The following is a 27,535-nucleotide window of genomic DNA, read 5'->3' on the forward strand; positions in this document are numbered from 1 at the left end:
ATAATAATAATAATCAACATGAGACTTTTAAAGCTATTAATCCAGGGGGCCGGGTTACAATGCGTAGGAGGGTGGTGGCAATTAACCATTGTGTTAAGTAAAAATAACCAGCAAGCCGCGTATGGCTGAGGTTTTTAATTTAATAAAATTCACTGGAATACATTTAATTTCTAAAAAAAATTACAGAACTAAGCCTAACCTAACTTTCTCGCACGTACTAAGATTGCCGTAGTGATAGTTGACCAGAATTCTTGACGCGCTTCAAAGCGGCTTATGTACCTCAGTAAGGTGGCGGTGGCGGAGTGGTTAGCACTTTCGCCTCGCAGCAAGAGGAGCCGGGTTCGATCCCAGTTTGTGGCATTGGGAGCTGTTGGTTCGCGTGGCATGAAGGGCTTGTCACCACCCTCCTACCGTCCTACGCATTGTAACCCGGCCAGCTGAATTAATGGCTTTAAAAGTTGCTTGATGACTTAGGCCTAAGGTGGTGCCTTGGGTGATTAGCCTAGCCTAGCCTTCCGACCGTGAGTCCCCTTAAAGGTCCGTGGTCCACTTAAATTCTTGTCCCATGCTCTGATCTAGCATAAATGCATACAGGAATCCATACCTCTACTTGGAATGCTTATCGCGGCAGATTTTCGTATCGATGTGGCCGACGGTTTATTTGACGTCACTATGTTAACTTAACAAACAACAGGGTCGGCAAGAGCCAGCCAGACTAGTTTAAACCACCCTGGTTTAAGCCGGATTTAGCCACCAAATAAAATCCATGGTTAAATCAACTTGTTTTTATTAAAAATTAATTATAAATATTGAAAAAACTAAAACTTAACCTTCACTTTGGTCGCAAGTAATGAGAGCTAGTTATAAGCAATTAGGGGATCTTCAAATTCATTTTGCGCGTGAAAATACGCTGCCATGTTAGGGTATAAAAGCTGGTAAATTAGTCTGCTATACCTCACAATGTAACGTCGGTACTGTCACTCGCAAAAACGTAATTTTGAAATCGGGGCTATTTCGGCTGTCCCATGGCAAAACCTTTTAATCAACACGATCGTAATTTTGAGATATTTGACTTTTTCAAAACCTAAGTTATAAAATTTTAACGTGGTTTTTAATGCGAAAATTATAAAATCCAAAACCATTTTTTAATTCACAAATAGTTAAATATTTATGACTTTTACCTGAAACTTTTACAGTACTTTTGTACATGCCTTAGTAAAACTGATGCGTAAAAATCTAATTTTTCAAAAATTTGGTGGTTATAAGGTTTTGCCATGGGACAGCCGATTTTAGCAATGAGGGCTAGATATAAGCAATTTGAGCATTTTTTATTAATGAATTTAACCGTTTTAAGCGAACGGTTACAACCGGTTTTAACTATACTGGATTTTTAAATTTAAAAAAAGCCGTTTTTTTGCCAACAGTGACAAACAACGACGTGAGAGGGGAGCGCGCGCAGACCGGATTTTTTCTCTCGTAGGCGGGGCCAAAGCCGTCAGAGTGATCTTACCATACGCGATACGGTATTCCAAGTAGAGGTATGGATTCCTGTTACATTACTGGTTGCCAAACCCTAATACGCTACCTACCTAGTTTTCAACGCCCACCAAAAGAGTATAAGCGAATAGCTTTATTAAGTCAAGTTGCTGTAACGTATATTTATTTAGCAGATCTAATGGCCATGTCCGAGAAGCCCGATGAGAGCAGTGGAATCGAGTCTTCGCAAGAGGAGAACATCAGTCCGATCATGTCCCAGGAAACCTACAAGACTTTGGAGAGCGATTTACCACCGGGAAATTTACATTTTGGATACTATGTAACACTTACTTTTTACTTTTATGTTCAGCTAAATATTTTTTAACTTACCTTTCGACATAAGTAACATAATAACAATAAGTACGACCATAAGGGTATAATATACTTACATAAGTGTGACACTTCCTATTCTTCTATTGCGACAGTTTTACTGAGAGCTATTCGTGAGACAGACTGCATTACGGGCTTCGTCGCCATTTTGCATCCGCTTGCTAACAACGCCTAGCTAGGGGGAGATTTTCTTCTTGTGATGACGTCACTTCGTTACTAGCTCAGTAAAATATTCTCCAAGGTGACAAATTTATGGAACAATATTATAGACTTATGGTACGACAATTAGGAAAAATTATCAACGAACTTATATTAAAGCAAGTGGCGGCTCGACGTGAAGTAGCTCTTTTTTTCAATAGATGTCACTAGCGTCGAAATCAAGTTTGTACTCAACTTGGAATTTTTCATATGATTTTTAGTAAGTTTCCAGGTTTTATTTAAAACTACTTTCATAATTTTCCCTTAATTATTTCGCTCGTAATCTACTTTTAAAATCGACGAAAATTTTAAGGCGAGGAAATGAATTCCCCGCCTTTGGGACCTATATTTGTGCTAGGCCTCGGTTTTAATGTTTGGAATTTAAAAATCATTGCGCAATACCGAGGCCTAACACAAATATAGGTCCTTAAAATTTTCGTCGATTTTAAAAGTAGATTACGAGCGAAATAATTAAGGGAAAATTATGAAAGTAGTTTTAAATAAAACCTGGAAACTTACTAAAAATCATATGAAAAATTTCAAGTTGAGTACAAACACTAATATTATTAAAAAGTCTACGAATTGCAACACAGTTAGGAAAACAAATTCCCGCAGGAAAAGCATTAGGAAAAAAAACCAATTTTCACGAAATTCGTCCGCTTAGACTCAGTTCGTGTCTCTGCCGTTCGGCAGAGCCACTTGATTTTTGAACCCCTCCTCTTCTATGGAGATGTCCTCTCCTATTGACTGAACGCAGTATCAGTCACGTGCTTCCTCCATGACTCTACTTTCAAATCCAACTAAAAGGGTAAATCATTTATACACAATTGATTTTTAAACTAAAGCGGGAACAATATAGATAAGGTGGTATATTTTCTTCTCGAGGGTTACTGGCTGCGTCAATTCTGAGAGTGTTTTTTATTGCGTATGAAAAATCTTTTACCGAATGTAACTTTACATAGGAGCCGAGGCTTAGTGTATTTACTATGTTTTATGCGGCTGATTTGGCCTTGTTTTGGGATATTGCATTATGATATGGCATGTAGGTAGGGTACTGCAATTATTTTTAAAGTATAAAACTATACAGTAGCGCACTATACTGTAGTTTACTAGGGATTTTTTAACAATAGGTACTTTTGGTATTTTTTTGGGTTTTTTTTGTTTGTTATTTGTCAAGGATTACAGTAATGCAAAAAGTTTTAGCCGCAATTTATTATTTAGAAAGATATGATCAATGTAAAATTGTTACTTGCTAGCATTTTTTACAACGGAAAATACGACATATTTCGAGCTTTTTGTACGTGTTGGATGAGGTAGGACTGATGACGAAATATATTTCATGGAAAGATATTACTAAAATTAATATAAGAAAAATTGAGTAAAAGAGAACCAGAAGAACGCGCAACAACACCACCCCAGTGAAATTTTGACTAGTTAAAGTAGCCGAAAGCAATAGTAAAACATAATTTATCTGTCTAAAGCAAAACTACAACCGATAAGCAAGTTGAAAACTAAAAGTAAAATTGAGCTCGTAAACGAAGTATTGCCGCCTCACAGCGCCGCGCACCAATCAAGCTGTGTCATCTATAACGCGACCTAGAGGACAGTACCTAGTATAGTCTTTTGTGGTGCGAAATAAACAAGGGAGAGCGACTGAGAGATGAATCGATCCCACACGTAGGAGTTTTCCCTCCTCCTGGGTGCATATATTAACCCTACCTACGTATTGAATTCGCCGTAAAATCTAATTCGTCATTAGTCCTACCTCATCCAACAAGTACAAAAATCTCGAAATATGTTGAATTTGCCGAGGTAAAAATTGCTGGCAAGTACCAATTTTATATTTATCATATCTTTCTAAATAATAAATTGCGGTTAAAATTTTTAGCATTATTGTAATCCTTGACCGATAATAAACCAAAAAAATAAACAAAAACCAAAGTACCTATTGTTAAAAATAGCCGCTTAGGGATATAGTACAATACTATTTAGTAGAGCACTTTACAGTGGAGTACTAACATTCTTATTACTACAATTGTTTTTACAATGCATAGTTTGCCTATGGTCTCTATGGAAACCGGGAGGAAGGTTGAAAAATTCAAACCATTTCGCGCGTAGCTACCAAATAGGTTGAAGCGACAAAACGTACGATAATTAAATTTTTAAATTTATTTCGTTCTGGGCCCCAAAAAACCCAGATAAGATTTTAAACCCGTGTTATTTAAATAAAATAGCAAATTACGACTGGAATAACTACAAAATGAAGTTGGAAAAGTTTATCAAATTGGGCTATCGAATAAAATATCAATTTTCGGTTTCCTTCTCTAATTTAACCACTCGAATAGTTTTTAACAAGGCAGTTAACCATTTTTAACGTGAAACTAAATTATTAATCACAATAAAAAAAATTGAAATCCGCAAACAGACGACTGAAACTGTTAACCCTCGCGTTTTACTCAGAAATCTACACCAACAAAATGGCGGCTTTTACGGTTCATTCTTGCTCATATTTCATATTTATTCTTGGTGCATATCTCGATATTTGGAACTGCGTCTTTGATGACGTACGGATGTCAACTATGTATATTAATTCTATGCACAATAGACTAGTACATTTTTTAAATGTATAAAGTTTAGTAAAACAAATAGCATCCTAAAACCAATCCTATAATTAAAAAAATTGTCCTATAAAGTCCTATATTTTTAGAAATATAATCCTATTTTTCCTAAAAATCCTATAATTTAAAAAAAAATAGTCCGATAAAGTCCTATATTTTTAGAAATATAATCCTATTTTCCCTAAAAAATCCTATAATTTTCAAAAAATAGTCCTATAAAGTCCTATATATTTAGAAAAATAATCATATTTTTCCTATAAAAAAATTGAAGTCGTCCATCTTGGAAAATGGCCGTTAATTTGTAATCGCGTGTAACTCGGGAACTACAAAACCAAAATCAACAAGTGAGATGTTTTTCTCATTCTACTTGTAGTACCTTTCTCCTGTAACTTCCAAAACAATGTCGTTATTACAGAAAGGTCAAAGGTCATTGGGAAAATACGTTAATACCTAAAAGTGTTCATTTTCATACACGTTAGATACAATTTAACAATATTGAAAGGTCTGATGAACCCAAAATAGGGCGAAACCGGTCTTTGGAAATTCTTGCTATTTTAATTACTTTTTAATTGTTTTTTAATTCGTTTTTGACTCGAAGATCTATTTGGTCCGAGTTTCGTAACTTTACGTTATTCTCGAAGACCAATTTGTTAGTTTTGTAATGACTTAAAATTTGTTAAGGGTTTTAACTTTTTTTCCGCTTTTTATAATTTTATTACGGACCTTTTCGCGTGTTTTGACAGTTTTGGCATCGCAGTCCAATGAGTCCATAGGACTGGTGTTTCTTATTAACTTTAAAGGGCTAGGATTTATTCTGAATGTTTTCCTTTAGGTTTTCTTCCCGCCGCGCAAATGTCCCGGTGGTAGGCCAAAGTGTTAAGCAGTTGGCCTACCACCGGGATATTTGCGCGGCGGGAAATAAACTTAAAGGCCGATTACATAAATCTTCGGTTGACTCTGTCTTTCACTGGAAGTCGGCTGACTGCAATACACAAGTGCCATGCAGTCAGCCTAGTTCCAGTGAAAGACAGAGTAAACCGAATATTTATGTAGTCGGCCTTTAAGGGAAAACAGGCAGCAGAAATCCTAGGCCTTTAACTACTCTTGAGTATGCGTTTAATGAGTTAATTTCAACTTAGGTAGAATGAAAATTTTAAGATGACTTTCACGCTCTAACAGCAAGCTCCTCCCCCTAAATGTAAATTGAATCAGCGCGGTATCTCGATCGAGAGGTTAAGCAGAAGTTTGAAATTTAAATATAATTCTTTAAAATCAGTTTAGCGTGCTTTCACTTTTACTGCTAAAGAAAACATTTACTATAGAATTTTAACGCTTTTTAGAAATATTTGCTTAACCGGGTACATGACGAAAATATAAACGTGTTTAACCTTTTGTATGCCTGTGTACGTTGGTGGGGTGGCAGAGTGGTTAGCTCTTTCGCCTCGCAGCAAGAGGAGCCGGGTTCGGTCCCAGCTTGTGGCACTGGGTGAAAACTCGGAACAACTCCTTCCGCGTTGAGTTCTTTCTCCACTGGCTTAAGGGGTTTTTCCCATAGCTCTTCGGTTTCCCCATCCATAAAAACTTGTTGAGGTTAACGGTAATAGTGAGTGTAGGGAGCTGTTGGCCCGCGTGGCTTGAAGGGCTGGCCACCACCCTCCTTCGCATTGTAACCCGGCCACCTGAATCAATCAAGTTGATTTAAATCAGCCAACCTTGCGTTATTTATTCGATAATTCACGTTATTAATTCGATAATTCACGTTATTAATTCGATAATTCACGTTATTAATTCGATAATTCACGTTATTAATTCGATAATTCACGTTATTAATTCGATAATTCACGTTATTAATTCGATAATTCACGTTATTAATTCGATAATTCACGTTATTAATTCGATAATTCACGTTATTAATTCGATAATTCACGTTATTAATTCGATAATTCACGTTATTAATTCGATAATTCACGTTATTAATTCGATAATTCACGTTATTAATTCGATAATTCACGTTATTAATTCGATAATTCACGTTATTAATTCGATAATTCACGTTATTAATTCGATAATTCACGTTATTAATTCGATAATTCACGTTATTAATTCGATAATTCACGTTATTAATTCGATAATTCACGTTATTAATTCGATAATTCACGTTATTAATTCGATAATTCACGTTATTAATTCGATAATTCACGTTATTAATTCGATAATTCACGTTATTAATTCGATAATTCACGTTATTAATTCGATAATTCACGTTATTAATTCGATAATTCACGTTATTAATTCGATAATTCACGTTATTAATTCGATAATTCACGTTATTAATTCGATAATTCACGTTATTAATTCGATAATTCACGTTATTAATTCGATAATTCACGTTATTAATTCGATAATTCACGTTATTAATTCGATAATTCACGTTATTAATTCGATAATTCACGTTATTAATTCGATAATTCACGTTATTAATTCGATAATTCACGTTATTAATTCGATAATTCACGTTATTAATTCGATAATTCACGTTATTAATTCGATAATTCACGTTATTAATTCGATAATTCACGTTATTAATTCGATAATTCACGTTATTAATTCGATAATTCACGTTATTAATTCGATAATTCACGTTATTAATTCGATAATTCACGTTATTAATTCGATAATTCACGTTATTAATTCGATAATTCACGTTATTAATTCGATAATTCACGTTATTCGTCCATTAATTCACATCCGTTCGATGATCACGTTATCAATGAAATAATTAACATATCGAACGGATTTACTGTAGACCGATATGGACGTACCTCCGGAAGAATGTGATCTGACTGTTTGCGGGAGCCAAACCGATCGTCAAGAGTTCACGAAAATTACTCCTCAAGTCAAGAGCGACCCTGAAAGTTCAAACCAGGTAAAACACTCTTTTCAGTTGCTTTTTGATCATTAACGCGAGCACAGTTCAGGCAATCTGAAAATAAACCTCATTTTAAGAGCTGGTAAAATGGTCGTCGAATTTTAGGTGCTAGTAAAGTGGTCGTCGAATTTTAGGGGCTGGTAAAATGGTCGTTGAATTTTAGGGGCTGGTAAAATGGTCGTCGAAATTTAGGTGCTGGTAAAATGGTCGTCGAAATTTAGGTGCTGGTAAAGTGGTCGTCGAATTTTAGGTGCTGGTAAAATGGTCGTCGAATTTTAGGGGCTGGTAAAATGGTCGTCGAAATTTAGGTGCTGGTAAAGTGGTCGTCGAATTTTAGGTGCTGGTAAAGTGGTCGTCGAATTTTAGGTGCTGGTAAAATGGTCGTCGAATTTTAGGGACTGGTAAAATGGTCGTCGAAATTTAGGTGCTGGTAAAATGGTCGTCGAAATTTAGGTGCTGGTAAAATGGTCGTCGAATTTTAGGGGCTGGTAAAATGGTCGTCGAAATTTAGGTGCTGGTAAAATGGTCGTCGAATTTTAGGGGCTGGTAAAATGGTCGTCGAATTTTAGGTGCTGGTAAAGTGGTCGTCGAATTTTAGGGGCTGGTAAAATGGTCGTCGAATTTTAGGGGCTGGTAAAATGGTCGTCGAAATTTAGGTGCTGGTAAAATGGTCGTCGAGTTTTAGGTGCTGGTAAAATGGTCGTCGAATTTTAGGTGCTGGTAGAAAGATCAGGGAATTGTATGAACTAGTAAGAAGCCAGGAATTAATTTTAATAATGTTTAATTTTGGATTAAAAATTTCGAGGAAAATAACTGTATATGGTCAGGGGAATTTACTCTTGAATACTATGGCAAACTTGTAATTTTATGTAAATTTCTTGTTAAATGGTTTTCCTTTCGTGTATTTGTTCTTAAGTTTAAAAAAATGGTTCCATAAAATATGGTAGGTGACAATTTCGCCTCTTGTATACATGGTAGGTGACAATTTCGCCTCTTGTATACATGGTAGGTGACAATTTCGCCTCTTGTATACATGGTAGGTGACAATTTCGCCTCTTGTATACATGGTAGGTGACAATTTCGCCTCTTGTATACATGGTAGGTGACAATTTCGCCTCTTGTATACATGGTAGGTGACAATTTCGCCTGTTGTATACTTGGTAGGTGACAATTTCGCCTGTTGTATACTTGGTAGGTGACAATTTCGCCTGTTGTATACTTGGTAGGTGACAATTTCGCCTCTTGTATTCGTGGTAGGTGACAATTTCGCCTCTTGTATACAGCTATTTTAAGAGATAGTTATTTTTGTCGCGCGCGATCAAATCATTTGTGACAGTAATATCCAGATAAAATTTTAATCTTGTACATTTCTGGGCATTCAATTTTATTATGGAAACGAGTATATGTTGCCTGATAACAAAAAGTACTTTAAATCTTTTCTTCCTCTTTTCTGGATAGGTTGAACAACCAACTTCGAGTGGAATGACACCTGCGAATTCTGGAGGTGCACTTTCGAGATTGTGAGTTAAGACCTCAATTCTCTTTTTACACCCAATCCAAGGGATTTGTGTGTGTTGGTTTCACGTACAGTGTAGCAGATCCCGCCGTGTCGTAGATAACTCTTTACCAGTTAGGGTTATAAATCTCAACGATATCTAGTTCGACGCGACATTTACCGGCCTCGGCATCCCATTATAATGTTTTTAAATCTGAGCCCAAGAAGTTAATCGTTTCTAAATTTTAGAGGTTTTTGGCGATTTTCGCCTTAAAATCTACATATTCTTTTTTTAAATTAACAGCGACTTGGTTTTGTTAAATATTATATAGTTGGTACTGATCATTTCTGAACTACTTTCGGTTGCATTAAGTAATTTTAATTTAAAGTGATATTTCAGGCCATTTCGCGGGACCTCTGAACTATTGTCATATTTCAATTTCGTGCCAACTAACCCATTCGCGGTTCGGTACCATATTTCAATTTCGTGCCAACTAACCCGTTCGCGGTTCGGTACCATATTTCAATTTCGTGCCAACTAATCCGTTCGCGGTTCGGTACCATATTTCAAATTCGTGCCAACTAATCCGTTCGCGGTTCGGTACCATATTTCAATTTCGTCCCAACTAATCCGTTCGCGGTTCGGTACCATATTTCAATTTCGTGCCAACTAACCCGTTCGCGGTTCGGTACCATATTTCAATTTCGTGCCAACTAACCCGTTCGCGGTTCGGTACCATATTTCAATTTCGTGCCAACTAATCCGTTCGCGGTTCTGTACCATATTTCAATTTCGTGCAAACTATCCCGTTCGCGGTTCGGTACCATATTTCAATTTCGTGCCAACTAACCCGTTCGCGGTTCGGTACCATATTTCAATTTCGTGCCAACTAACCCGTTCGCGGTTCGGTACCATATTTCAATTTCGTGCAAACTATCCCGTTCGCGGTTCGGTACCTTATTTCCAAAACCCGGTAACTCGCCAAATTCGGTTAGTCTAAAAATTAAATTTAAATTCCAACACAATTTTAATTATATTTTATCCATCTTTTTATTTTGCCCAGTAAAATATCCCCAATTATGTCAATAAACGATATTAAGAATTTTACCCAAATGTTCTCAAATTTACCCACAGTTACTCCAATTGTCCCAATTATGAAAATTTAAACAAATAAAACTCTGTTAAGCCTAACATGTTTTTTTGCCTACACTAAAAAACAATCCTCTAGGAAAGTGCATTTTTATGGGGATAGTTACGCCACGTTCTTTACCAAATTACCCGTTATTCACGAATTTTAACCAGAATTGTCTTTTTAGTATTATTTACCATAATTATCTTTTTAGTATTATTTACCATAATTATCTTTTTAGTATTATTTACCATAATTATCTTTTTAGTATTATTTACCATAATTATCTTTTTAGTATTATTTACCAGAATTATCTTTTTAGTATTATTTACCAGAATTATCTTTTTAGTATTATTTACCAGAATTATCTTTTTAGTATTATTTACCAGAATTATCTTTTTAATATTATTTACCAGAATTATCTTTTTAGTATTATTTACCAGAATTATGTTTTTAGTATTATTTACCAGAATTATCTTTTTAGTATTATTTTATAGAAATATTCTTTTAGTATTATTTAATAAAAATATTATTTTAGTATTATCTAATAAAAATATTATTTTAGTATTATCTAATAAAAATATTCTTTTTAGTATTATCTAAAAAAAATATTCTTTTTAGTATTATTTACCAAAATATTCTTTTTAGTATTATTTACCAAAATATTCTTTTTAGTATTAATTAACAAAAATATTATTTTTAGTATTTTTTAATAAAAATATTCTATTTAGAATTTTTAAAAAAGTTTTTTTGCCGTTATTTACCAAAATGCTGTTACTTACCAATTGTTTTATTATACAGTTGCACTTGCTTTACCATCATTAAAATATTTTAAAATAAATAGAAGACTAACTTACGTATAAAATAAGAGAATTTTTTTAAAACATTACATTGTAATGTTTTAAAAAATTATCTCTTATTTAAATATTTGCTTGTTTTTTATTTATCTGTATAGCTTAAACATCGAGGGCCCGTATAAATTTGGAGTCCATTTCAATGAATCGAGGGAAACCATCCCCAAAAACGCCCCCTGGACGGTAAGTACAATACTATTCACACGAGTCGCCAACCGAGTGTCTCCGCGATAATGGCGAAAAAAGTTCAACAAATTGGTCAAGGTTTAAACAAAGAGTATAAAAACTACGTAACCTAGAGATATAATGACGGTCGAAAGCAGTAAAGGAAGTTGTAGCAACCGGGGGGGGAGGCACTCAGTGAATTTGCACTTCAAATTTCGGTACCGCAGCGCCACTACGGCAGTTTTTAGTACAATAAATAATAATACCGGAGAAAAATGGCAGTTACGGTGTTGCGGAGGTGCTAAATTTGGCATTTTGGATATTTAATTGTCTAAGATCTGTCAATTCAAAAAAGTGACAGTAATTGGTTACTGTTTCGTGATTTTTTTAGTTAGAATTTGTGGATTCGTTGTTTCGGAGAATTTGTGGATTCGTTGTTTCGGAGAATTTGTGGATTCGTTGTTTCGGTGTTTATTTTCAAAAATTGAAGAATAAGGCGTTTGTTTTCTAACCTTGCCAAGTCCTAAGGGTAGCCAAGTCCTTAAGGAATTTTCAAGAATGTTGAACTAAATCAAAATGATTGCCACTTAAAACTGCCGTAGTGGCGCTGCGGTACCGAAATTTGAAGTGCAAATTCACTGAGTGCCTTCCCCCCGGTTGCTACAACTTCCTTTACTGCTTTCGGCCGTCATTATATCTCTAGGTTACGTAGTTTTTATACTCTTTGGTTTAAAATAACTTAAAAAAATGGCAGGTCTTTGTGACCAAGGCTTAGCTACAAATTTTCCAATGTAATAATATCCGTAGATATCTTTTTGGGTAATTCCATGCCAAATCACCCGTTTTCGGAAAAATTTTCCCACGGCACCATGCGCGATTTCGACTTTACTTTACACGTTTGTAATATAGATATTTTTAGTGGGAAATCCAAATTGTTAGCCTAAAATTCAAATTTCAACGTAGTTTTTAAAATAGGATTTTTTGAAAAAATGATGTCTAGGGTGTACATTTTCGAAATGCCGAAAATCTTGGTATGTGCGTACGAATAACTCAAAACGTATTCAAGATAGACCCACGAAACTTTTTATACTATAAATATAGGTAACAGTGAGTAACTAGAAAGTTTTCTTACCGAAGTATATAAATTAGGTTTTTAATAAAAAATATTTGATAATGGCGATTTTAACTGAAATTTCGTTTGTTGAGGTAAACTAAAGATGATGTTGTCGCCAAGATATTAAATCGGCGATTAATATCAGAGTTGATATTATGTTAAATGGACCCAATGAACACGAAAATAGCGCTGAAAGAAATCTCAGGAATTTAGTTTTTGAGTTATAGCTACGTGAACCGACCTATTGTTTTGAAAAACTACTAAACATGGTAGTGATTGCGGCAAAATTACGGTACGTAGGGAGTTGAAAATCAAATAAAGATGGCCACCGCTAAAAAGCTGAGATTTTAAGCTACAAAATACGTAAGTAAAAAAGTTGTTTATGGGAGACCTAAATTACCAAAATCAAGATTCAATTTTATGTTATTTGACTGGAAACCAAATTGGTTTTATTTATTTACTTTTGACATAATGTGTGTGTTCTAGTTGGCTTAGAACAAAGGTTTTACAATCCAAAAATGAATTAGGTTTTACAATGGATATTATATTTTGTAAAGGTACCCAGAATATATCTTCCTTTCTAGGCCAAAATAGCTTTAAATCTTTTCTACGAAAGAAGCTAACCAAGACATCTTTTTCTTCGTCAGAACGTTAGACAACGTTTTCAACGTACCATTCTTCGTCGTAAGTACACGCAATATATGCACCAGGTATACACTCCTCCCAAATTAAGTCTTCTGTAATGTTCTTGTGAAGTAATACGACTTTTGTCCAAAATGGGTCCTCTGATACTCTTTATTTTGATGTTGTTGTCATTTTGAGGAATAAAAGCATGGTGTGAGCACGGACTGTAAATTTTAGAGGACCGGTATTCCCGAGGTATTTTACGCCCCGTTCACCGATCAGGCTGACGGGAGTCGCTGAATGTCATAAAAAAAAACTAAAGCGCGTGTCTTTCGGTCGGCCAGATTTCCAGATAACATGCGGGGGGGGGTCTATCTCTATGCGTGGTACAAATGACCTTGACGGACTCTCTCTCTAGTTCGAAGTGATTGATGCTCGGGGAAACCAAAATTCTACAGGGGAAGGCTACGCTTTACTCGTCCTCTAAAATTTACAGTCCATGGTGTGAGCGAGTACCAGGAATTGTTTTGATTCCAATGTACCTATCGTCGAGGGAATATTCCTTCACGTGGTTCTCGACGTCTTTTGTAGATAGATAACTAAAATCAAAAGTAGCCTAAGACCCAAAGGTGTGTCAGAACGGTATAGTAGTTAATGAGAGTTTGTCGCAAAGTAAAAAAGGGAAACGAAGGGGGGTTAGAAAATACGTCATCAAAATCGAGTTACTCCGGCCAAGGACAGAAGATACAGGGACGAGAAAGCAGATAAAAAAATTTCTATTTTAAACGTCTTCATATTCACGGGGAGTTAGATGTAAACAAACCGCGGCCATTGTTAAGACGTGGTTCACCATGGACAGTATTATTGTAGTTAGTTTTTATCATTTTGATGTTAAATTAAAAATAAAACTACGAGCGTAAATAAAAAAATGCCCATTTGTTTTGAACACTTAAGCCTCGTCAAGAACCGCTAAAATTAGGTGACCACCATTTTTTTTGTTTACAACTAACTCTCCTCGCGTTTAGGTCGTTTTAGGTGATATATTCCAACAGAGGCCGCCAATACACTTTCTCGTCCCTGTATCTACTGTCCTTGCTCCGGCGCCGCCGAGTGTGGCGTTTTAGTCTTTTAGAATGTATGTTATACGGGCGAGACTATAGACTAAATATAACGTTGCTAGTACTATTCCAACTAGTAGGTTATGTTGTCTATAGTGTGACTAGGTCTCCCTAGAAATGTTAATAGGCGCGAAGTTACAGCTGACACACTTTTGGGTCTTATGCTACTTTTGCTAAAATGGATGTTTTTAACATTTTGTGTACACCACATGAACATTTCTTCAGGTTTTGGTATTTGGGAGGTATTCGTTGCCTGTAAGCTCGCCTTGGCCACTAGCCGTTTCACGGTACCCCCAATTCTAACTTTAGAATTTATTTCAATTACTTATTTAGTTTCTTTTGTGTTTAAAACATTTAAACTAAAAAAAGGTTAATAAAAATATTTGGTACGTCTTAAATCAATTAATTAACGTTTATTTTGGAGTGTTGTTGGTTTATTTACCTCGGGTAAAAAGTAATTTGACTTAAAAAACCTTGGCGGGCATTTTTCTAATTGGAACCATTCTTAAGTTCTTAAGTTCGTTTATTGCAAAATGGTTCTCGAGATAAATTTTGAATGGCCTTGAACTAATGTTTCAAGGTCATCACAAGTTACAAATTACGAACTCCCCCACTCAGTTTAGAGTTTCACGACAATTTTGATTCATTAGATCTGGTAGTTTTCGATTTATAAGCCCTTAAAGGTCGTGTCTTGATTAGAATACCACACACGACCTTATGGTTTTTGGTCTAACATTTCTCGGCTTCCCATTGGTCAAATTAGATCGGGTCAAAGCTGTTTAGACTGAAAATTAAACGTAGAACACATTTCGAATTGGAACCATTCTTTTAATCCTAACGATTCTAGAGATAAAATTTGAATGACCCTGAAGATCTGGTTCAAGGTCATTGAAATTCCCATTGTCATTGAAATTCCCATTGTCATTGAAATTCCCATTGTCATTTGTCCCCCTGCACCGTCTATGTAACCTGCAAATTTCAAATTCTTACATAAAACACATTTTGAGTAATTGGCTCTGTATCATTTTCAGTTAACACCCTGTATACTGTGACTAGACGATATTTTGGAAGTTTGTAGCAGACCAAATCTTTAGTTCGTCTGTTTATAATCTTATAAGCCCACGACATAAGCCGTACAAAAGGAATATCTAAGAGTAGAAACTAGAAACAAACGTTACAGTTTGCCGCGCCACGTGTGCGAAGTTTTGGAACTTACGTAGCAAGTTGAAATATCTTAAAATTGAATCTTGATTTTGGTTATTTAGGTCTCCCATAAACAACTTTTTTACTTACGAATTTTGTAGCTTAAAATCTCAGCTTTTTAGCGGTGGCAATCTTTTTTTGATTTTCAACTCCCTACGTACCGTAATTTTGCCGCAATCACTACCATGTTTAGTAGTTTTTCAAAAAAATAGGTCGGTTCACGTAGCTATAACTCAAAAACTAAATTCCTGAGATTTCTTTCAGCGCTATTTTCGTGTTCATTGGGTCCATTTAACATAATATCAACTCTGATATTAATCGCCGATTTAATATCTTGGCGACAACATCATCTTTAGTTTACCTCAACAAACGAAATTTCAGTTAAAATCGCCATTTTCAAATATTTTTTATTAAAAACCTAATTTATATATTTCGGTAAGAAAACTTTCTAGTTACTCACTGTTACCTATATTTATAGTATAAAAAGTTCCGTGGGTCTATCTTGAATACGTTTTGAGTTATTCGTACGCACATACCGAGATTTTCGGCATTTCGAAAATGTACACCCTAGACATCATTTTTTCAAAAAATCATATTTTAAAAACTACGTTGAATTTTGGGCTAAAAATTTGGATTTCCCACTAAAAATATTTAAATTACTAACTTGTAAGGTAACGTCAAAATCGCGCATGGTGCCGTGGGAAATTGTTTCCGAAAACGGGTGATTTGGCATGGAATTACCCTTTTGAGTTTTGACTACGCAAAAATTTGACATATTTCGCGAACTCAAGTCTTAAACTGGGCCAGGGTTGCCACGGTACCTGGAAAACCTGGAATTCCTGGAAAAGTTAGGGAATTTGAATATGGTTATAAAAGTCAGGGAATTTTAAAAATTAGTCTAAAAATCAGGGAAATTTCTGGGAATTTAATTTCGGTTGCAAATAGGAAACTTTTTCTAAAATATAGGTTAAAAAATACAAAATCTTGGCACAAAACAAGTCAGGGAAAATCTCCGCAGATGGTCAGGGAAAACCTGGAAAAGTCAGGGAATTTTATTGTGAAAAACTGGCAACCCTGTGTGCTCACGAACAAAGTTGGGCAAAAATGTTGGCTCGTGTGAATACTAATTAATACCTAGAGTATATAATAGATATCTTATTGAGAAGTATTCATCTAAGGTTATTCGCTTGGGGGCGCTACATTTTCTAGCTACAGCTATAAAATCCGAGCTAAACCACCCGAACCGTTGGCAAAGAAGTACTTTAAAGCTATTGCTGTAGGACTGGCAACTATCATTATTTGGCTAAATAGGCTTATGTTCCGTCCTTATTCGGGCTAGTAATATTACATTTCTTTAGCTTGATCGACCAGACAACCAGTGTTGCATGTTTGCCAGAAAATAGCTAATAATGAGCCTCCCTGGTTCATGAAAAATAGGACCAAAACTCAGGGTTGGAAAAAAGCCGGCTTTTCTTGAAAAAATCCAGACCAGTTTTTTTTAATTGGCTATAACCGGGTTTTTTTTCGGTTATAAGCGGCTAAAATATAAACAATACCTTTTACTTATGTAAGTAGAAATTGTCTGCAGTTATTGTCGTAAATAAGAAACTAAACAAATAAAGCGAAATAACTATATAAAATAAATGAATTATTTTGATTTCCTCGGGAAATTCCCCCTAGTTTTTGTGTATGACAGAAGCGAGGCAGCGAACTTTGGAACTTTAAACCTACCGAAAAACTGGTAAAAGTAAACCGGTTTCTAAATATGAAACAAAAAATAAACTCAATTTCTAAATATAAACTATTAATTTACTAAAATATTCATATTGTAATTTTTTTTTTAAAAGCCACAAAAATCTGAATTTTTTCAAGTGGCTATAACCGGTTTTAACCAGGTGGCTATAACCGGTATGGCTGGTTCTATGCCAACTCTGCTGGCAAAACTTCAACCTCTCTATATGCAAAAGTATATGACCAAATAAGTATTTTATAGAAAGGTCTATTTTCTCAGATTTAAAAGTATAACAGTGACACCACCTTAGGCCTAAGTCACCAAGCGACTTTTAAAGCCATTAATTCGGGTTACAATGCGTAGGAGGGTGGTGGCAAGCCACGCGAGCCAACAGCTCCCTTCACTAACAATTACAGTTAACCTCTCAACTATAGGCTTCGTGCGTAGTTTAAATTATGGTCGCCAGTATCGCCGCCTACCGACCGAGTTTTAAATTGAATATATGAAAGCTGTCTGCTCGTTCAAAATTCTCTCTGCGCAACCGCTGAAGGTTTCAACCGAAAAACCTCGAAATTCCAAAGTCGTCTGCTATTTCTTCACATATTTAGTTGACGGATATTAAGGCAGATGGCGCTATATTTCCCAAGCTCAAAGTCTATAATCGAAGCAAAATGTTAATTTTAATGCGCGCAAGAAAGATAATAATAATACGTAGATGAATTAGAAACTTTTGTTGATAGATCGATTTACAATTTTTAACGGGCAAAGACGATTTTAAAGGGGTAAAATTCATCCGAGGGAACGTGGTGACGGCGTTATTTGTTAGTAGATGGCGCTCTGATAGCAACATGACGTAATAATTTTGATTTTCAACGATTGGTTGAAAGTTTTCGGTTTTTAGTGGAACTGGAGAACGGTTTTGTCGAGATTTAAAATACAAAATTATCTTCCCTGATTGGATAGTTTAAAATGGTATTATAGTGCCATCTATGGCGGAGAGTGTTAACTAGTGTTAAAATTAATTGTTAATTTAAATTACAAAAATTATATATTTTTAATAAGAATTTAAAGTACTATAATTTAGTAATTAATTAATAATTTTTAGAAGTTTATTTTTAATAAACTTTATAGTGTCGCCATCTACCTTAAACATTATTAAATAAGAAGGTACCTCGGGTGGATTTCGCCCCTTTTTGCATATTTCCCTGTAGTGAATGCGTCTATACTAATTGAAGTCGTATTTGTGAAATCAGTACTCTCCGACGCTGAACAAGATCTTCGTGAACTTCAACCTGGCCTGTCCGATGCAACTGCACTTCCGTCCTCAGCCCCCGGAAGGATGCGTCATTCGAGCCACGCCGTACTTCAAGGAAGCTCAGGACGCCAACTTCGTCGTTGAGAGGTGTCTCAACCATCAAAGGATTCGAGAACCTAGCAATATTGGTAAACATTTTATTCAATAAAACATCATGCTAATAATAATAATAATAGTAATAATCAACTAGGATAATACCCAAGGCAACCAGGGTTCGAAAAAACCCGGGTTTTTTCCAAAAATCCCAACCCAGTGGGTTTTTTTTATTCGGGTGGGTTTTTTAGTTTAGTATACTATTTCCATATTTGTATTACATGATATGTCAAAACAAAAACCCAAATCAAGAGAAATTAGAAATGTCTTATGTCGAGCTCTGCTAAAAAAGATTGTAGGGACTAGATATCGTCTGCTAGGTAGACTGCTTCACTTTTTTTGTGTCAGAAAAAGCTGAAAAGCTTGTAAAAGTGTACAGATACTGCAAAGGCAGCAAAGTTGAACCAACGGACTGGTAGAAATCTGAAGTCATAAGTCTCAAGTCTCAACTATGAAGTTAACAAGGCGGTTAACTTTGTAAATTACTATTAATTAACTATATATATATATATATATATATATATATATATAAATGATCATTGCACCTAGAAAAAAATGCCTTTTCATTAAAATATGAAATTTCAAAGTGGGTTTTTTCAGGTGGGTTTCTAAAGTGTGTTTTTTGGGGTGGGTGGATCCAAAAAAAACAACTGGGTTTTTTGGGTCTTTTTTTGTTTTCAAACCCTGAAGGCAACACCTTAGGCCTAACTCATTGTGCGACTTTTAAATCCATTAATTCAGGTGGCAAGCCCTTCATGCCACACTAGCCAACAGCTCTCTGGCAACTAGGAGCAACAAACACAAGGAGAACGCAGCTAGCCTTTAAACACGCTAACGAAGGGTTGTGTACAAATTTATTTAGACGAGCCTTTCGTTGAAGTTTAACGGAAAGGAGGAAGACAATTTCCGAATTGTCCCCTTTCCGACGGTAGCAGGCGCCAAAGCGTCTAACCAATGAAAATAGTACACAAGAAAATGCACGTATTCTGATTGGTTGCGTTCTCCTTGTGTGGGGTGCTATGTTGGTTGCTCCTAGCCTACACTAACTATTACCTTCAACCTCAACACGTTTTTATGGAAGGGGAAACCGATGAGCAAGGGAATCGCCAAGAAGTAATATTTCCAAGAGCCAGGACCTGCAATTTATTGTTTATATAGTGCTTGTTGATATAATTGTAAATTTTCACCTGTAAACAGAACGTCGTGTTTTTCCTATGCCTTAATTTTTTCGAAAAAAGCTACCTGCTGAAAAAGAAACACTTGTTGCATACCTTACAAGTGAAAAGTTTCGATTATTTCAACAAGCACTATTTAAACAGTAACTTGCCGGTCCTGGCTCTCGGAAATATTACTTCTTGGCAATTTGCTTGAAGATGTTTTATTCCGGCCGAATACAAGGACCATTTAAAGAGTAGCTTCTAAGTTCTATGTATTAATTCTTCCTAGCTAATCATTGAATGTGTTTCACGCTTGTTCCTGTAGGATTTGAAGACAAAGTGAAACACGTGATCCGATGCGACGCCCCCGGGGCGCGGTACGAGCAGCACCCCGGCACCGGGCGCCTGAGCGTCGTGGCTCCCTGCAGAAGGCCGGAGACGCATCTGGGACTGACCACTTTGAACTACTATTTCACCTGCTTCAGCAGTTGCACCGGAGGAATGAATCGCAGGGCTATTTACGTCGTGTACACGCTAGAATTCGGGTAAGAACCACGCTAGAAGCGACCAATGGGTCGACCACTCTTCGTAACAGTACCACAATGCTTTATTAACGCAAGTGGCGGCTCTACCGAAAAAAGTAACGCTAAATGTACAACAATGCTTCTAAAAAGCGCTTATAGGTGGCAACACCTTCCGGGGACTTAAAGCAAAGGCGAGTTGTCCGCGATCTATTGGCTTCCCGAAAGCACGTGTTTTAATAATCACGTGATTCCGAAAAGCCAATCAACGCGAGAAGTTCCCAATTTGCCACACCTTTTAGGCTAGATTTTGGCTTATTTTTCTTTTTTAAAAAAACTTGTATTTCAATAACCCATTTTTAATCTGAACATAGCTTTTATATTACCGGGACGGGTAAATGTATTTAGCTTAAAGCCACCACGAGCCGAGGGTGGATGTCGAAGGTACCCAAGTTTCGGATCCCAACCATATGTTAATACGGCACTGTAGTGATTTAGCGTGTTAAAAGTTGTCAGTGCGTTTTTTTGCGTGTGTTTGTTTGACAGGGTTCGTACACGACCTGGAAAAGTCAGGGAATTTGGAAATGTTTCAAAAAGGTCAGGGAATTTGGAAATGTTTCAAAAAGGTCAGGGAATTTGGAAATGTTTCAAAAAGGTCAGGGAATTTGGAAATGTTTCCAATAGGTCAATTAAAAGTCAGGGAATTTGAAAAGATTCCCAATGGTCAGGGAATAGTCAGGGAAATTTAAAATGGTCCCAAAAAGTAAGAGAATAGTCAGGGAAATTTAAAATGGTCCCAAAAAGTAAGGGAATTTTAAAATGACCCCAAAAACAAATCCGCCAAATAAATTTTTTAAAGATGTATTAATAATACATAATTAACATTTTTCAAGATTTTACCTCAAAACATAAATTTATTCTTCAAAAATGGTCAGGGAAAACCTGGAAAAGTCGGGGAATTTAATTCCGGAAATTTTGTACGAACCCTGTTTGAGTCTTCATATTAAACGGGGCTAAAACTAACTCAAAGCAAGGCTGCCAAATGAGAGGGAAGATGACGTTATTAGTTATACTTGGACAATACGAAAATCTGGTAAATGTCAAATCAATTTCGTTGCAGGAACCAGATTCTGGGCCAGAGGTGTTTCGAGGTGCGCATCTGCGCGTGTCCGGGACGGGATCGCTCCAAGTGCGAAAAGAAAGCGACCAAGCGGATGGAGCGCCACAGCCAAATGATGCTTCAAGGCCTCAAACGACGTAAGTACTCACTCGCCCATCTTATGACGTAGAACGCAACGTTCTACGTCATAAGATGCCTAGCGGTCGGTGCCTCGTCTTTACTCGTAGCGTCTGACGTAGACACGCGGCATATTGCCAAAGTCAAATTATAGTACAAATGGTATACGGACAGTCTTGTACATATAATCTTGGACGAATAATTAATAACTCGTCCAAGATATAATTACAAGCTTCAAATAAAAACTCCACTATTGTAAAAGTGCACTGTCATACCATTTTCATCGAATTTTTTATGAAAAAATCTTTGCAAGAGCATATCCGAATAATTCTTTTCATTTAACGTTATGCATATTTTCTATCACAAATCGAATATTATCATTAGTTAATCCAGAATTTTCTTATTTTTAAATGTTTTTCTGAAAGTATTTTTATCATACCGGTATCGGCCGATATCGGCTTCGCTTAAGCCGATAATGGCCGATATCGATATTAGAAAAAACAAGTTGGCAAGCCAAAATATACCTCTCCTCGGTAGAATTGTCCTTAGTGGTATTAATTTCTCGAGATAACCCTTAAAGATATATCTCCGCAATTTAGAGTTATTTGTTAAAAATATTAACCCATTTCTATCCCGCCCGGTATAAAATTTTAATTATAATTAAAATAATTGAGACGAAACGACCAATTTTAATTTATTCAGAATATCATAAGTTAAGTAGTTACAACAGTAAGTTAGACGTACTATAACAATGCACAATTGAATTAAACCCTTTTACAGAACAAGTTTATCAGTTAAATATAATACGAAGCAAATTTTAATGAAAGAAATATCTACAGAGGCTTTTTGGAATTACTCGCTTACGAAATACTTGCCGCATCTTTAACGCTCATTTTATTTCAACACTCGCCCCTGATGAAGATACCGTAGATATCTGGTAGTGGACGACTCGTTCACTTCCTGTTGACGTTGTGACGCATACCACATGAAAAAGACCAATGCCGTCCAATTTCCAATATCATATAATGACTCGCACACCCAAGAAATCATTGACTGCGTTAGAAATCGTAGATATCCAAATATCCACACCAAATATATTTACAAGAAGCAAAAACCTTACCATCAACAAAGCACAGAGAGCCACTTGACTAACCGCCAGCTCTTAAAGCAATTAACGTTAAATTATCTCCTTTGAATTAACAGAACTATATATAGGTCGTTAAGAAAGTGGACCACCCACAGGGTCTACCCTTTAACCCTCTAATCTCGGCTGACTGCGCTAAAACAAGATTTAACCTTTAAAAAATACCAGATTAGGCCTTCATAAATTCATTAATAAAAAAAGACTTTATTACCTATTATGCTTACGATGCCTGTCTTAATTTCAGTGAATCTAAGCAGCTATCGGTGGTTCTGTGGTAGAGCGCTCGACTGCCAAGCCGAATGGTCTGGGTTCGAAACCTGGGTGGCGCATTTGTTTTTAATCAATAGAGAAACGCTAAATTAGAATTTCTTCGATGCAATAATTTCAATTTCAATTCTATTTCAATTAAACCAAAATTTCGTACTCTATTAAATACGCTTCCGATAAAGCTGAAGGTCTAATTTTCAATAAGGCGTAACAAGTGTCGGTGGTTCTGTGGTAGAACGTCCGCCTGTCAATCAGGAGGTCTCGGGTTCAAATCCCGCCCGATGCTATCGCAAATTGATACTAAGACGAATACCGTGTACAACTGGTGGAAACCCTGCCATTGGACGTTGAGAGGTAGCATTACACTCAGCACTCGGTCCGTCCCAAAGTCATTAAGAAGAAGTTGGAGAGAAAACGCCCATATAAACACAACAGACTCAACATGCACATCCATCAGAACACAAACACAACAAATTCAACACTCACAACCTACGCATAAACATTACAAAAACCGTAATACACCAAACCGTCACGACGGTGAGCGAAAAAACACCATCCAAACGAAACCGCAAATGCATCCGTTAACGCTCACCGTCACACGGTGGTTTTGCCAACCCTTTGAGAAACTGCGTACGCAGTGATTACACTTTGCACCGAAAATGCGAACGCGTTCGCAGTCCTGACAGACAGACACACCCACAGACCCACCCACAGACCCACCCACAGACAGACACGGTCGTTGTATAACCCCTCCTAGGGGACTTTGTCCCCTCGGAGAGGTAAAAAGGCCGATATATCGGTGCATCCCTAGTACAATCGTATTTGTTGGACGATGACGCCAGTTATAGCGTCGAAACGGCTGTAGCGTTTTAAATAATAAATTTTATAGTACAATAGGGGAGTTTTTAATCGAAGTTAGTCAAATTATAGTACTTAAAAAACATAATAATCAGCTAGGCCATTTTAAGAGATTTTATTTTATATTTGACTTTTATCAGAAGTTTATAAATAAAAAGGTTATTGCAATGTTGAAAAAATTAGCCAAACTTACAAGGAAATAAATGATAATCATAGAATATGTCATAGATCTGGTCTAAAAAATAACCTTAAAAAAGTGCAAAGATAAAATTTAATTCCCTGACTTTTCACAAATTCTAAAAATTCCCTGACATTTCCGGTCCATTCTTAAATTCCCTGACTTTTAACCTGTTTTTCGATTAAGTTAATTCTTCTAACTGTAAATACTGTTCTTAATTAACTAAAATTTAATTTAAAGTACCAAAATTATATGCACAGATTAAAAAATTAACTTTTCTGGAATTACACTTCTTACACTATTTAACATCTTTGTTTAAGACTTTAAACAAACACACAAGTTTAAAGGCTTTATCTGTGCTTAGTCCATTATTATTAGATAATAATGGACTATAGAACCTCAGACCACTGGCCCCAAGCAGGACTCGAAGCTCCCATATAACGCCTGCGCCTAGCGCCACCTTTTGAGTGTCGGTTGAAAGATCTTGGTAGCAAATTCGTCTGCACCTAGATTTGCCGGCAATACCTAAGGCTTAAATTATTTTCTCTTTTCTGGCGGTTTACAAGGGGTTTTTTTAATACAATTTATCGTAATTGATATTACTTCGGTTAAGAAATATAGCAGTGAAAAATTGGTAGTTATATCATCTCTATTTTTAGATATAATTAGCTCACTAGATGGCTACAACCAATTGATCGCGTTACACCTTACCGCCGTAAATTGAAAGGCAGCTTCGAGTCCTGCTTGGGGCCCGTGGTCTGAGTCTGAACCCAGTGGGTTCGAAATTTTTCCTTGTTGCTAGTTTTTACTCGCATGTCCCGGGCTTATCGTAGTAAAACGTCATCGATACGTCACCAGTGACGTAGCATCATCATCAAAACAATGTTACTATATAAACGGCCTAGGGGCTGTTCACAAATTACGTAACGCGGTAGGGGGGAGAGGGGGTTTGTGCAAGCGTTACTAATTGTAACTAAAATGTTACGTAACACATTATTTTTAATATCATAACTTTCAGAAACAGTCGTAATTATTAAAAACATAAGCATTTTCATTGGTTTACTCACGTTTAAAAGAATTTCATATGACCTTGATCTACAGTTTCGCCTATTTTCCCCCGCTCGGGATGGACAAAAGTGCGAGAACGATTAGTCTGGATCTACCACGTGAATTTTAAAGTTTTACATTTTTTCCTCAGTTTAGATTGATTTTTCATTGTTAAAAATGAACAAAAGCGCTCTATTTACGTCCCTCATATCTGCTTACGGAAAAGCGTTCCCCGATAAGACACCACAATAAAACCCATGGGTGGGTATAAAGTGTTGCATAAAAATACAGTTGTCATTTCAAGTTTAAATTACAAACAATAAAATTTAGTACCTGATCTTATTGTACTTTATTACCAGCATATTAGTTGTTACGTACTATAATAATATAAGGGGGTGGTTCGATATTTGTTACGTAATTTAAGAAGAGGGGGTCTTTCCATTTGTTACGAGGGGGAGGGGGGGGTCTAAAAAGGAGTTTTTCTGCGTTACGTAATTTGTGAACAGCCCCCTATTTCTTACACCGCGTTACGAAGGGGAGGGGTTTTTTGCGTTACGTAATTTGCGTAAATGATGTAAGTATTTTTAACAACCTTGTGACGTCACTTTCCAGCTGTGTTTTTCGACGTGAGTTCTGAAGAAGGGGGCGAAATGCCGACCCCGCCCCCCAAAATCGCCCGGACGTGCGAAGATGACGACTATTGCTTGGTGTCCACTCAATTCATGGTTCGTAATTTCGTTAATGGTATTCGTTTCACGAAGTAACCTTCCAATTCGTTTGTGCAGGTGAGAGGCCGGCAAAATCAAGAGATTTTCCAGAGGATCTTGCAAAGTATTAAAGAAAGCGCCACTGACTTGGCACCCCCGTAAGTTTCATTTTACTCTCTTGACGATAAATTCGCGGCTTGTTCGACGGCGTGGTCTATTTTCGTTGCCTTGGTAACGAGTTTATGTCGGCCTTGCCGTTGAGCCGCCTATAATAATAATCGCGCAGGGGTTAAGCAGAACCAAAAGTAAATATTGAGATATAGTCTAATACTATCGCCTCGACCTGCGACATCTTATTTGAGGGGTAAAAAATTCTTGGCTTTGGCGATGCCTTCCCCCTCGTCACTTTTCAGGAACATTAAGTGTATCAATGTACTCCGCCGCGGTAAAAATAGTTCGCTTTTAAATACGCGGATATTAAACTTTCGCTCGCGATAATTTGATTATTTATTTTCCAAAATAAAGTATATAAAGTAGATATATGATTGAACCTAAAATTCGACATTTTAAAAACAATAATACGACTTTTTAAAATAGATACACTGGTAACTTAAATCAGTGCTTTTAGTAAGCCTAATATGAAGTGATATCGCGCTAGCCACAAATTTATGACATGTGGAGTATATTACAAGAAAACGAATATTTAAAACTTAAAAATAAGTTTTAATAACATTAAAATTGGACTTTTTTCGTGGTGTTTAATTAGTTGACATTCAATTCTATAGCCAGAAAGGAACGTATTAATTGGTTTCATAAAAAATGACTAGCCAAGGGTTAAGTATTGAAGCATTGTTGATGATGATTTTTTTTTATAAAGCTATTTGCGAGTCGTTGTTGATGGATGGAAGTCTTTAGCAAATACTAGATAAACTATACTTAAAATACAACAGAGGATGGAAACATAACACCTAAAATTTCGATTTGGGTTTGTTTACTGACTGAAGCCTTTGCTCTCATTTCAAATTCATCCCTCAAATAAAAATTACACTGTGTAGATTGAACTTCCGGGGCCTTTAAAACTTCAATCGGCGGCAAAGGCCTACCACCAGGGTATTTGTTTTGAAGGAAAGCAAATTTAAAGGGTTGACAGGCAGAAGAAAACCTAGGCCTTAAATCAATAATAAAACGTATGACTGAGAACATTGTCTAAACACAAATATTGGTTTTCGTGTACCCTGCTTAACCTCCCTATTGTTGGAATAAACTAGCATTTAGTAACTATTGATTAATTCCTGGTTGATTAATTTGCAGCGCCAACCGAGAAATCAAGCGGGAGAGCGAGGAAGGAGAATGAGTTGCTCAATTGTTTCGTTTCTTGAACATCACCAAAAGTTCCTGAGAAAAAGTCATTCTCTTAAATTGTTTTACATTTCTATTTTTTTAAAATAAAAATACGTGTAACTGAAGTTTGTTCAATAAAAGTATTTAGCATTTATTTTTGTTTTCACCTGTCGATGTACATTTGGGGGTAATTCCATTAAAGGACGATTTTTAATTACCCGAAGCCTTACCAGATGGCGCCAGAATCCTGAATTTGTTTTAAATTAGGTAAATAACCAGTCTTACCAAATTGCGCTAACAGCCAGAATTTGCTTTAAATTGGTTAAATAACCAGATGGCACCAACAGCCTGAATTTATTTTAAATTGGTTAAAATCAGCGAAATTTATTAATTCCTTTCTGGTTTTTTACATCGTTTTGGTAATGAATCGTCAAGTATTTAATTTGGCGCCATCTAGTTTCAATAGAAGCGTTAAAATCGAACCTCTAATGGCTATCTAGGGAGGGAACACCGGATTGGTTGATATTTGATCAGGCGTAGATACAAAAAAATATTTAAATAACTAAATCACGACCCAAAGTGGCGCCATCTAAGTTAAATGGTCCGACATTTGCAAATTTTGCG

General features: G+C 36.1%; 1 protein-coding gene across 1 annotated transcript; it reads left to right on the forward strand.

The window, feature by feature from the left end:
* The first annotated feature begins 1,516 nt into the window (after positions 1–1,516).
* LOC149959529 (tumor protein 63-like) lies at positions 1,517–27,047 on the forward strand. Its single transcript, XM_090166484.1, has 11 exons — positions 1,517–1,538; positions 1,671–1,816; positions 7,489–7,608; positions 9,070–9,131; positions 11,192–11,273; positions 18,300–18,489; positions 19,937–20,156; positions 21,253–21,389; positions 25,476–25,588; positions 25,649–25,728; positions 26,882–27,047. The coding sequence occupies exons 2-11, from the start codon at positions 1,676–1,678 to the stop codon at positions 26,922–26,924; spliced, it is 1,188 nt and encodes a 395-aa protein (XP_090022610.1). The 5' UTR covers positions 1,517–1,538; positions 1,671–1,675; the 3' UTR covers positions 26,925–27,047.
* Positions 27,048–27,535: the final 488 nt, after the last annotated feature.

The sequence above is a fragment of the Leiobunum rupestre genome, chromosome 2 (genome assembly GCF_980474605.1).
Source record: "Leiobunum rupestre chromosome 2, qqLeiRupe1.1.hap1, whole genome shotgun sequence".
NCBI lineage: Eukaryota > Metazoa > Arthropoda > Arachnida > Opiliones > Sclerosomatidae > Leiobunum > Leiobunum rupestre.